This window comes from Staurois parvus, unplaced genomic scaffold (genome assembly GCF_062004578.1).
Source record: "Staurois parvus isolate SC_StPar_1 unplaced genomic scaffold, SC_StPar_1.0 ptg003294l, whole genome shotgun sequence".
Taxonomy (NCBI): Eukaryota; Metazoa; Chordata; class Amphibia; order Anura; family Ranidae; genus Staurois; species Staurois parvus.
The window spans coordinates 30,401-41,114 of NW_028321090.1; the positions used below are offsets into that span (position 1 = coordinate 30,401).

A 10,714-nucleotide genomic window follows, 5' to 3' on the forward strand; every position below is an offset into this window, starting at 1 on the left:
CCCAGCACTCCCACGCCGGCACCTCCAGCACTCCCACACGGGCACCTCCAGCACTCCCACGCCGGCACCCCAGCACTCCCACGCCGGCACCTCCAGCACTCCCAAATGGGCACCTCCAGCACTCCCACGCCGGCACCTCCAGCACTCCCACACGGGCACCTCCAGCACTCCCACGCCGGCACCTCCAGCACTCCCACCCCGGCACCTCCAGCACTCCCACACGGGCACCTCCAGCACTCCCACACGGGCACCTCCAGCACTCCCACACGGGCACCTCCAGCACTCCCACGCCGGCACCTCCAGCACTCCCACACGGGCACCTCCAGCACTCCCACGCCGGCACCTCCAGCAATCCTACCCCGGCACCTCCAGCACTCCCACACGGGCACCTCCAGCACTCCCACGCCGGCACCTCCAGCACTCCCACACGGGCACCTCCAGCACTCCCACGCCGGCACCTCCAGCAATCCCACGCCGGCACCTCCAGCACTCCCACACGGGCACCACCAGCACTCCCACACGGGCACCTTCAGCACTCCCACGCCGGCACCTCCAGCACTCCCACACGGGCACCTCCAGCACTCCCACACGGGCACCTCCAGCACTCCCACGCCGGCACCCCAGCACTCCCACGCCGGCACTTCCAGCACTCCCACACGGGCACCTCCAGAACTCCCACGCTGGCACCTCCAGCACTTCCACACTGGACTTTCCTAGCTCAGCTCCAGCAGCTGCAGAGTCATAGGCAGTCACTGTGCCCTCCCCTCCTTTCCCCCTGCCCAATCACAGAGTGCCTTGTATAATGTGAACACATTCAGAAAATACAAAGCCCTCTGTGAATGGACGGTGACAGGGAGGGCTGGGCAGAGATGCTGCATAGGAGGAGGCAGGGTCTCTCCTGCCAGAGCACTGGGAGTATAGTGATAGCTGTATTCCCGAAGCTCCATAAAACTGTCAGATGTGCAGTAGAGGGAAGTCCATGAGGTGGCATGCACCTTGCAGGACTCAACCCTTCATATGCCGACACGGTTTATAAAGTGGCCGAATTCCTGGAGTTCAGCTTTACCTCCCAGTTGTGCTCTATTGCTGTCCTGTCATCTCACCTCCGGCAGTGTAATGACCAATCATATCTTCTCCATCCATTCTTCACGGTTGGTATGGTTGGGGGTGTGGCAGAGGGTGTGTCCTATAGGGACAGCCAATCGCTAGTCCCAAGTGCAGCCACATCACCAGAGGGGCGGTGTCACTGAACCTGGCCACTGAATTGGTGATAAGGTGAGTACAGAGGGCGGGGGCCCATTGCAGAGACATGGGGGGCCCATTGCAGAGACATGGGGGAGGGCCCAGTGCAGAGACATGGGGGAGGGCCCAGTGCAGAGACATGGGGGGGCCCATTGCAGAGACATGGGGGGGGCCCCATTGCAGAGACATGGGGGGCCCAGTGCAGAGACATGAGGGGGCCCATTGCAGAGACATGGGGGGGGGCCCATTGCAGAGACATGGGGGGGGCCCATTGCAGAGACATGGGGGAGGGTCCAGTGCAGAGACATGGGGGGGGCCCCAGTGCAGAGACATGGGGGGGGCCCATTGCAGAGGCATGGGGGAGGGCCCATTATAGAGACACAAGCAAGGTGACAGAGTCTCTTTAAAGTACAACTTCCATACAAATAGAACGTCCGCTTTATTACCACCCCCAAAAATTAGCTAAAAAAATTAATAAAGATGAGACAAAAAAGGATTTAAAAAATACCTCAACCCAGATTGTGACACCTTTGGAGGGAACACACACTGTACATACATTCACATACATACATGCACACACTGTACATACATTCACATACATACATACACACACACATACACATATACATACACGCACACTGTACATACATTCACATAGATACACATATACACACACATACATGCACAGACATACACACACACACAAATACATACATGCACACAGACGTCTGTGCAGGAGAAGAACGGTTCCAGAGTCATATGACAGGACATCTGATTTTTATTGAATGTGAACAATTCTCCACCAATCGGATCCCAGCGTGTATACATATATATCTCCGTGTTCCATAGTACATATCACATGCATGGTATGATCCCTCGCACACGCATTGCACAGAACACAGACAAGGCACCGGATTATAATGTCATATCTGCATTAAGGAAGAACTCCAAACAAATGATTTTCTTTTGGTTGAATGAAGACGAGACCCCCGCAGTTCCTGGACACCGCATTGGTCGGTGGGGGAGTGAGCCCAGAGTATGGTGTCAGGATTGTATAGCGAGGCCAATCACAGAGGAGATCTGAGATGGGGACTCCAGTGATCTTCCAGTTTCCTTCCAGATGACAAAATGGCGGATTTCTATGGTTGCTATGGGTTACCGTGATATGCGTCTTACTTACTGAATGGAACATTTTGGTTTTTTTTTTAATAAGGTACCCAATGAGCATGTGCAGTAACCCATGGCAACCAGACCCGAGTACTCCCAGTTCTGTACATGGGGAGTGCGCCTGGAGGATGTATACAATGTGGCGGGATCACCTGGCGGGGTCAGTAGTCATAATATAACACTACGGCTCCGATCAAATCTGAACACGCCAATCAGAACGCAACAAAACGCAGCAAAACGCAGCAAAAAGCACAGCTAAACAATGCACAAAGCTCAGCACTGCCTCTACTGGCCGCACCTGTGCAGTACAGCTCCATAGACTTCTATGGGGTCCTCTACTGGTCCAGAGCCAGAGGTAGATGTGCCCCATAGAAGTCTGGGGGGGGGGAGGGGGGGATGGGCTGTACTGCACAGGCGTGGAGGTATTTATTAAACACATTCTTCCAAAATCCTTACCAAGAGCCCTATTACACCTTCACACCTAAACCATGATTTACCGCCCCCTCCGGAAAACACACGTGGGGTCTATACCAGGGTGGGCAACCTCGGCCTTCCAGCTGTGGTGGAACTACAAGTCCCATGAGGTATTGCAACAAACAGCCACAGGTATGACTCCCAGAGGCAGAGGGGCATGATGGGAGTTGTAGTTTCAGCACAGCTGGTGTGCCGAGGTGGCCGACGCCTGCCCTGTACTGGTAGGGCCCATGAAGAATCTCCTCAGCAACCCCACAATTGTTCTGACAATGAAGAGATCCAGATATATAACACAGAGATGTCATCACAAGGCAGGAAAAGGCACTTCATGGTGAAAAACAAGAGCGATGGGCAGAAACCCGCATTGCTCCGCCCCCGAGGAACCTCCCGCAGACACTACCCTGGGTGGTGAAATGCTGTGTTTTATGAACCCTGAGAAGACGCATGGTCCAGGCTGATCTCCACTTAACTGACATGGAGTGCACAGGGGGCCCCGGGGGTCCGGTCCCTGGACTGATCCTGAGTTCACCACCCACCCCACAGGGTGATGAAGAATGGATGAAGATGAGAGTCGTGGACTCGGAGGGTCACCCCAATACTGATGGATGGATACACTGTGAGCATGAGCAATCAACGGTCCCTGAGATAGTTCCTGTACGGGGGGGGGGGGGCTAGGAGTTGGCTGACCCACTAAAATCAGTGCTCCCCCTGTGCTCCTGATATCTCATTTCAACAGTTTAAAGGGGAACTCCTCTCTCCCCATCACCATGGACTCCATGTAATCCGTCTGCTGCCATCATTGGTACATGGATTGGGGGGGGGGGATTCGATTTACTGGTTTTATACTTTCTTTTAATTTCTTCACTGTCTTCCTGGTTTCTGGCCTAGGCAAATGATGTCATACATCCCAGGAGTCTTCATAGGAGGAGGGGCTTTCTCAGCTAAGCACACCCTCCTGCCTACATGCAAGAGCTAAGGGCAGATGGATTCCAGAAAGTAAATGCTACATGAATCATCTGCCCTTACTCAAGATGGCCACAGCTAAGAATGCTAGAGGGGTGTTTTTCAAAGTGAGATCTCAGCAAAATAAAGCATTGAGACATGGATGGATGGATGGATAGATGGAGACATGGATGGATGGATGGAGACATGGAGACATGGATGGATGGAGACATGGATGGATGGATGGAGACATGGATGGATGGAGACATGGATGGATGGATGGAGACATGGATGGATGGATGGAGACATGGAGGGATGGATGGAGACATTGATGGATGGATGGAGACATGGATGGATGGATGGAGACATGGAGGGATGGAAGGAGACATGGATGGATGGCTGGAGACATGGATAGATGGATGGAGATATGGAGGGATGGATGAATGGAGACATGGATGGATGGAGACATGGAGGGATGGATGGATGGAGATATGGATAGATGGATGGAGACATGGATAGATGGATGGAGACATGGAGGGATGGAGACATGGATAGATGGATGGAGACATGGAGGGATGGAGACATGGATAGATGGATGGAGACATGGAGGGATGGATGGATGGAGACATGGATGGATGGAGACATGGAGGGATGGATGGAGATATGGATGAAGACATGGATGGATGAATGGAGACATGGATGGATGGAGACATGGATAGATAGATGGAGACATGGATGGATGGAGACATGGATGGATGGATGGAGACATGGATGGATGGATGGCTGGAGACAGATTGGTGGATGGATGATATATTAGGGACTCATCAGGATAGAAATATTGGAGCTGCCATTGCTGACTTTTTCTGGATGTTCTATGTGTATTCAGTATATAAAGGGGTTGTTTTACGAAGACCGGAGCGCTCAGAATCTGGGGTAGCTGTGCATGGCAGCCAATCAGCTTCTATCTTCAACTTGTTCAATGAAGCTTTGACAATAAATCCTGAAAGCTGATTGGTTTCTCTGCAGAGCTTCACCAGATTTTGCACTCTCCGGTTTTAGTAAATAACTCCTCATTGTGTCAGGATGGATGGAATCCTCATGTTTGACCTGAGACAGCAATTCACTAAGCAGAAGGAAGGATGGTGGAATGGTGATGGAAAGAGAGGGAAGGATGGTGGAAGGAGAGGGAAGGGTGGTGGAAGGATGACGGAAGGAGAGGGAAGGAGGACGGAAGGAGAGGGAAGGAGGACGGAAGGAGAGGCCAGGAGGGCGGAAGGAGAGGGAAGGAGGGCGGAAGGAGAGGGAAGGAGGGCGGAAGGAGAGGGAAGGAGGACGGAAGGAGAGGGAAGGATGGCGGAAGGAGAGGGAAGGATGACGGAAGGAGAGGGAAGGATGACGGAAGGAGAGGGAAGGATGGTGGAAGGAGAGGGAAGGATGGTGGAAGGAGAGGGGAGGGTAGTGGTAGGATAACAGAAGGAGAGGGAAAGATGGTGGAAGGAGAGAGAAGGATGGTGGAAGGAGAGGGAAGGATGACGGAAGGTGAGGGAAGGATGATAAAAGGAGAGGGAAGGATGGTGGAATGGTGATGGAAGGAGAGGGAAGGATGGTGGAATGGTGATGGAAGGAGAGGGAAGGATGGTGGAATGGTGATGGAAGGAGAGGGAAGGATGGTGGAATGGTGATGGAAGGAGAGGGAAGGATAGTGGAATGGTGATGGAAGGAGAGGGAAGGATGGTGGAATGGTGATGGAAGGAGAGGGAAGGATGGTGGAATGGTGATGGAAAGAGAGGGAAGGATGGTGGAAGGAGAGGGAAGGAGAGGGAAGGGTGGTGGAAGGATGACGGAAGGAGAGGGAAGGAGGACAGAAGGAGAGGCCAGGAGGACGGAAGGAGAGGGAAGGATGGTGGAAGGAGAGGGAAGGATGACGGAAGGAGAGGGAAGGATGGTGGAAGGAGAGGGAAGGATGGTGGAAGGAGAGGGAAGGATGGTGGAAGGAGAGGGGAGGGTAGTGGTAGGATAACAGAAGGAGAGGGAAAGATGGTGGAAGGAGAGAGAAGGATGGTGGAAGGAGAGGGAAGGATGGTGGAATGGTGATGGAAGGAGAGGGAAGGATGACGGAAGGTGAGGGAAGGATGATAAAAGGAGAGGGAAGGATGGTGGAATGGTGATGGAAGGAGAGGGAAGGATGGTGGAATGGTGATGGAAGGAGAGGGAAGGATAGTGGAATGGTGATGGAAGGAGAGGGAAGGATGGTGGAATGGTGATGGAAGGAGAGGGAAGGATGGTGGAATGGTGATGGAAGGAGAGGGAAGGATGGTGGAATGGTGATGGAAGGAGAGGGAAGGATGGTGGAATGGTGATGGAAAGAGAGGGAAGGATGGTGGAAGGAGAGGGAAGGAGAGGGAAGGGTGGTGGAAGGATGACGGAAGGAGAGGGAAGGAGGACAGAAGGAGAGGCCAGGAGGACGGAAGGAGAGGGAAGGATGGTGGAAGGAGAGGGAAGGATGACGGAAGGAGAGGGAAGGATGGTGGAATGGTGATTGAAGGAGAGGGAAGGATGGTGGAAGGATAATGGAAGAAGAGGGAAGGATGGTGGAAGGATAATGGAAGGAGAGGGAAGGATGGTGGAAGGAGAGGGAAGGATGGTGGAAGGAGAGGGAAGGATGGTGGAAGGAGAGGGAAGGATGGTGGAAGGAGAGGGGAGGGTAGTGGTAGGATAACGGAAGGAGAGGGAAAGATGGTGGAAGGATGATGAAATGAGAGGGAAGGATGGTGGAGGATGATGGAAGGAGAGGGAAGGGTGGTGGAAGGAGAGAGAGGGATGATGGAAGGAGAGGGAAGGATGGTGGAGGATGATGAAAAGAGAGGGAAGGATGGTGGAGGATGACGGAAGGAGAGGGAAGGATGGTGGAGGATGATGAAAAGAGAGGGAAGGATGGTGGAGGATGATGAAAAGAGAGGGAAGGATGGTGGAGGATGACGGAAGGAGAGGGAAAGAAAATGGAAGCTGCCCCTTCATAAACCATTCATCAATGACACCCCATATTCCTATCATGGTGGGTTCCTTGTGAAGTGGAGAGCCCATTTGGTGATGAAGGAGTCCATTCTAATATCCAGTGTGAGGCACATTGCGCTCCGCCCTGAACCGCAGTATAGTGCAATCATTAGATTAGGAGGCACCCCGGACAGTGCAGTACAGACTGCACCGGAGATGAACAGGGCACAGGCGGCAGTCATTGTTCCCGTAGTTACACCTCGTCGCTGTCTATGTTCACCACACAGTTCTCTCTCCGCGATCTCTCGGCGTGAAACACCAGCAGGTGACTGCGCAGAGTGTCCGCCGGGCCGGTCACAATACGAGACGGGTCGTCATTCTGGAGAGAGAAGTCAGATCATCATCTATAGACCACAAGGTATGACAGTACTCCTGAACCCCACAAAGAAGGGGAAGGGTGGGGGTGGGGTGGGTCATGGAACAGGAAATGAACGGGTAAGGAAATGTTACACATCATGACAACGAAGACAATCTGAACTATAGGAATGCTATGAGGAAGGTCCAAAGGAATCCCACCAGAGACATGGAGTCCAGCTACATCCACCATTCCATAGGAGAAGGAGTCCAGCTACCGAACCCGCTGGGAGGCCGATGAAGAGCTGGACCACTGTAGGCCCTTCCATAGAGAACCGGAACCAGTACAATGGGAAAGGAAGTGGAAAAGAAAGGGAATTAGAAAAAGGAAGAAAGAACAAAGGGGGTGTCTGGAGGTGTCTGGAGGTGTCTGGAGGTGTCTGGAGGAGCCTGGAGGAGCCTGGAGGAGTCTGGAGGAGCCCGGGGGATATTGCCAACAAACAAGGCGAATTCAGTTGAGTGGAGGGCAAGGATTGGTCATCCCCCCCTCATGTTCCTTGTATGAGTTGTTTAATCGAGGCAGAAGATGACTAAACTATCCAGACCTCCAAAGAGCACGGAACCGATCCGAAGTCTCACCTGTACAAATGTACTTCATGTGTTTGAGGTGCTCAGCCCAGGCTCCTCCCCCCTAATATGAATGCTGCCAATCCCTCCACTGACCTCCACCCCTCTCTGCCAATCCCTCCACTGACCTCCATTCAGTGTCCTCCACCCCTCTCTGCCAATCCCTCCACTGACCTCCATTTAGTGTCCTCCACCCCTCTCTGCCACTCCCTCCACTGACCTCCATTCAGTGTCCTACACCCCTCTCTGCCAATCCCTCCACTGGCCTCCATTCAGTGTCCTCCACCCCTCTCTGCCAATCCCTCCACTGGCCTCCATTTAGTGTCCTCCACCCCTCTCTGCCAATCCCTCCACTGACCTCCATTCAGTGTCCTACACCCCTCTCTGCCAATCCCTCCACTGGCCTCCATTCAGTGTCCTCCACCCCTCTCTGCCAATCCCTCCACTGGCCTCCGCTCAGTGTCCTCTACCCCTTTCTGCCAATCGTTCCACTGGCCTCCAGTCAGTGTCCTCCACCCTTCTCCTCCAATCCCTCCACTGGCCTCCATTCAGTGTCCTCCACCCCTCTCTGCCAATCCCTCCACTGACCTCCATTCAGTGTCCTACACCCCTCTCTGCCAATCCCTCCACTGGCCTCCGCTCAGTGTCCTCCTCCCCTCTCTGCCAATCCCTCCACTGGCCTCCACTCAGTGTCCTCCACCCTTCTCCTCCAATCCCTCCACTGGCCTCCACTCAGTGTCCTCCACCCCTCTCCTCCAATCCCTCCACTGGCCTCCGCTCAGTGTCCTCCACCCCTCTCTGCCAATCCCTCCACTGGCCTCCGCTCAGTGTCCTCCATCCCTCTCCTGCAATCCCTCCACTGGCCTCCATTCAGTGTCCTCCACCCCTCTCTGCCAATCCCTCCACTGGCCTCCATTCAGTGTCCTCCACCCCTCTCCTCCAATCCCTCCACTGGCCTCCATTCAGTGTCCTCCACCCCTCTGCCAATCCCTCTACTGGCCTCCATTTAGTGTCCTCCACCCCTCTCTGCCAATCCCTCCACTGGCCTCCATTCAGTGTCCTCCACCCCTCTCTGCCAATCCCTCCACTGGCCTCCATTCAGTGTCCTCCACCCCTCTCTGCCAATCCCTCCACTGGCCTCCACTCAGTGTCCTCCATCCCTCTCCTGCAATCCCTCCACTGGCCTCCACTCAGTGTCCTCCACCCCTCTCTGCCAATCCCTCTACTGGCCTCCATTTAGTGTCCTCCACCCCTCTCTGCCAATCCCTCCACTGGTCTCCATTCAGTCTCCTCCACCCACCTCTGCCAATCCCTCCACTGGCCTCCATTCAGTGTCCTCCACCCCTCTCCTCCAATCCCTCCACTGGCCTCCATTCAATGGCCTGAGGGGTGCTCACAGGTCATTATTGAGGAGGTGGCTAAAGCTAGAGTCCTTCTTTAATGAGCCCCACACATGGAGTCACACGCAGACATTTGCTGGAGGAATTTGTCATTCAAATAATTTGGTTTCGTTAGATTCGTTTTCGGAATTGTTTTTGTTTCATTTTTTTTTTTAATTGAATTTAAATTCAATTCGCCAGAATTGGGGAAATTTGAATCTGAATTTATTCTATTGGACATTTGAATTCCGGAGGCGGCTGTATTCCTTCTATTCTGTTGCATTTTATTCTGGTTTATCAATTTGATTTTGTTTTCGATTTGAATTCAAATTTCAGCTGAAATTTTGTTTCGTTATTTTGGATTCCTTAAAATTTCGTTATTATTGGAATTCAGATGCATCCAAATTTCTGAATGACCAAAAATTCATTTGAATTTTGATTCGAACCGCATGTCTAGCAATGCGCTGTGTTCAGCCCTTGTCAGCGGATTCGGTGGAAACCGTTCGATACAAATCCAGAATTCGGTGTTTTCTTTCCATAAATCACTTTTATCCTCTAGCCGTGTGCCTTGGATGTGCAGATGGGACGGCTCCAGGAGGGTCAATATCCTAGCACAGCCCCTCCCTGCTTTGTATGTCATAGCCCCTCCTCTTCTGGGAGTGTCTAATTACAGACTGTGCTGGCCCAGCTCCTCTACCCCTCTTCTTACTTCCCTGCATACCCTTTTATGGGGGAAGAGTGAGGGAGAACACTATAGAGTGACACCCGAGTGAGTCTGCTGACATCACATCCAAGATGGCGGCACCCAGCGGCGGTCTCAGGGATTGGATGTCGCCAGCGGGGAGGATTTTATGGGGAAATAACATGAAATGTCATCTGATGGGAAGATTGATGTTGAAATGAATGTTCTGGTGACTGGGTCTCTAGGATACTCACGGCAACAGCAGAGATGAAGGCTTCGATGAGATAGTAGTCGGCTCCATCGTGACCCCCCAGATATGGCGGCACAAATGCGTTCTTCCTGGGCGGGTGTGCGATTTCTTCCCCTGTCACAAAATTGTGCACCGTGACGGGGCCCCTCCCCTTGTGGCACAGCTCACCCTATAGTAAGATTTGGAGAAGATGAGAAATGAATTCGATAATTGGACTGCGGTGAGCCAATGGATTGTCATCAGAACGTTTAATAATGCACCCCCACCCCCCATCCACCACCCCCCATCAACCACCTCCCATCCCCCATCCACCACCCCCCATCAACCACCTCCCATCCCCCATCAACCACCCCCCCATCCCCCATCAACCACCCCCCATCCCCCACCAACCACCTCCCACCCCCCATCAACCACCTCCCATCCCCCATCCACCACCCCCCATCAACCACCTCCCATCCCCCATCCAACACCCCCCATCAACCACCTCCCATCCACCATCAACCACCCCCCCCATCCCCCATCAACCACCTCCCACCCCCCATCAACCACCTCCCATCCCCCATCCACCACCCCCCATCAACCACCTCCCATCCCCCATCCAAC

At 53.3% G+C, this 10,714-nt stretch overlaps 1 protein-coding gene across 1 annotated transcript; it reads right to left on the minus strand.

Moving 5' to 3' along the window:
• Window positions 1-2,002: 2,002 nt before the first annotated feature.
• LOC149428370 (uncharacterized) lies at window positions 2,003-10,304 on the minus strand. Its single transcript, XM_089667495.1, has 2 exons — window positions 10,116-10,304; window positions 2,003-7,198 (listed from the first exon to the last, which is right to left on the minus strand). Exon 2 carries the CDS (start codon window positions 6,848-6,850, stop codon window positions 4,949-4,951), a length of 1,902 nt encoding a protein of 633 aa, XP_089523621.1. The 5' UTR covers window positions 6,851-7,198; window positions 10,116-10,304; the 3' UTR covers window positions 2,003-4,948.
• Between the last annotated feature and the right edge of the window lie 410 nt (window positions 10,305-10,714).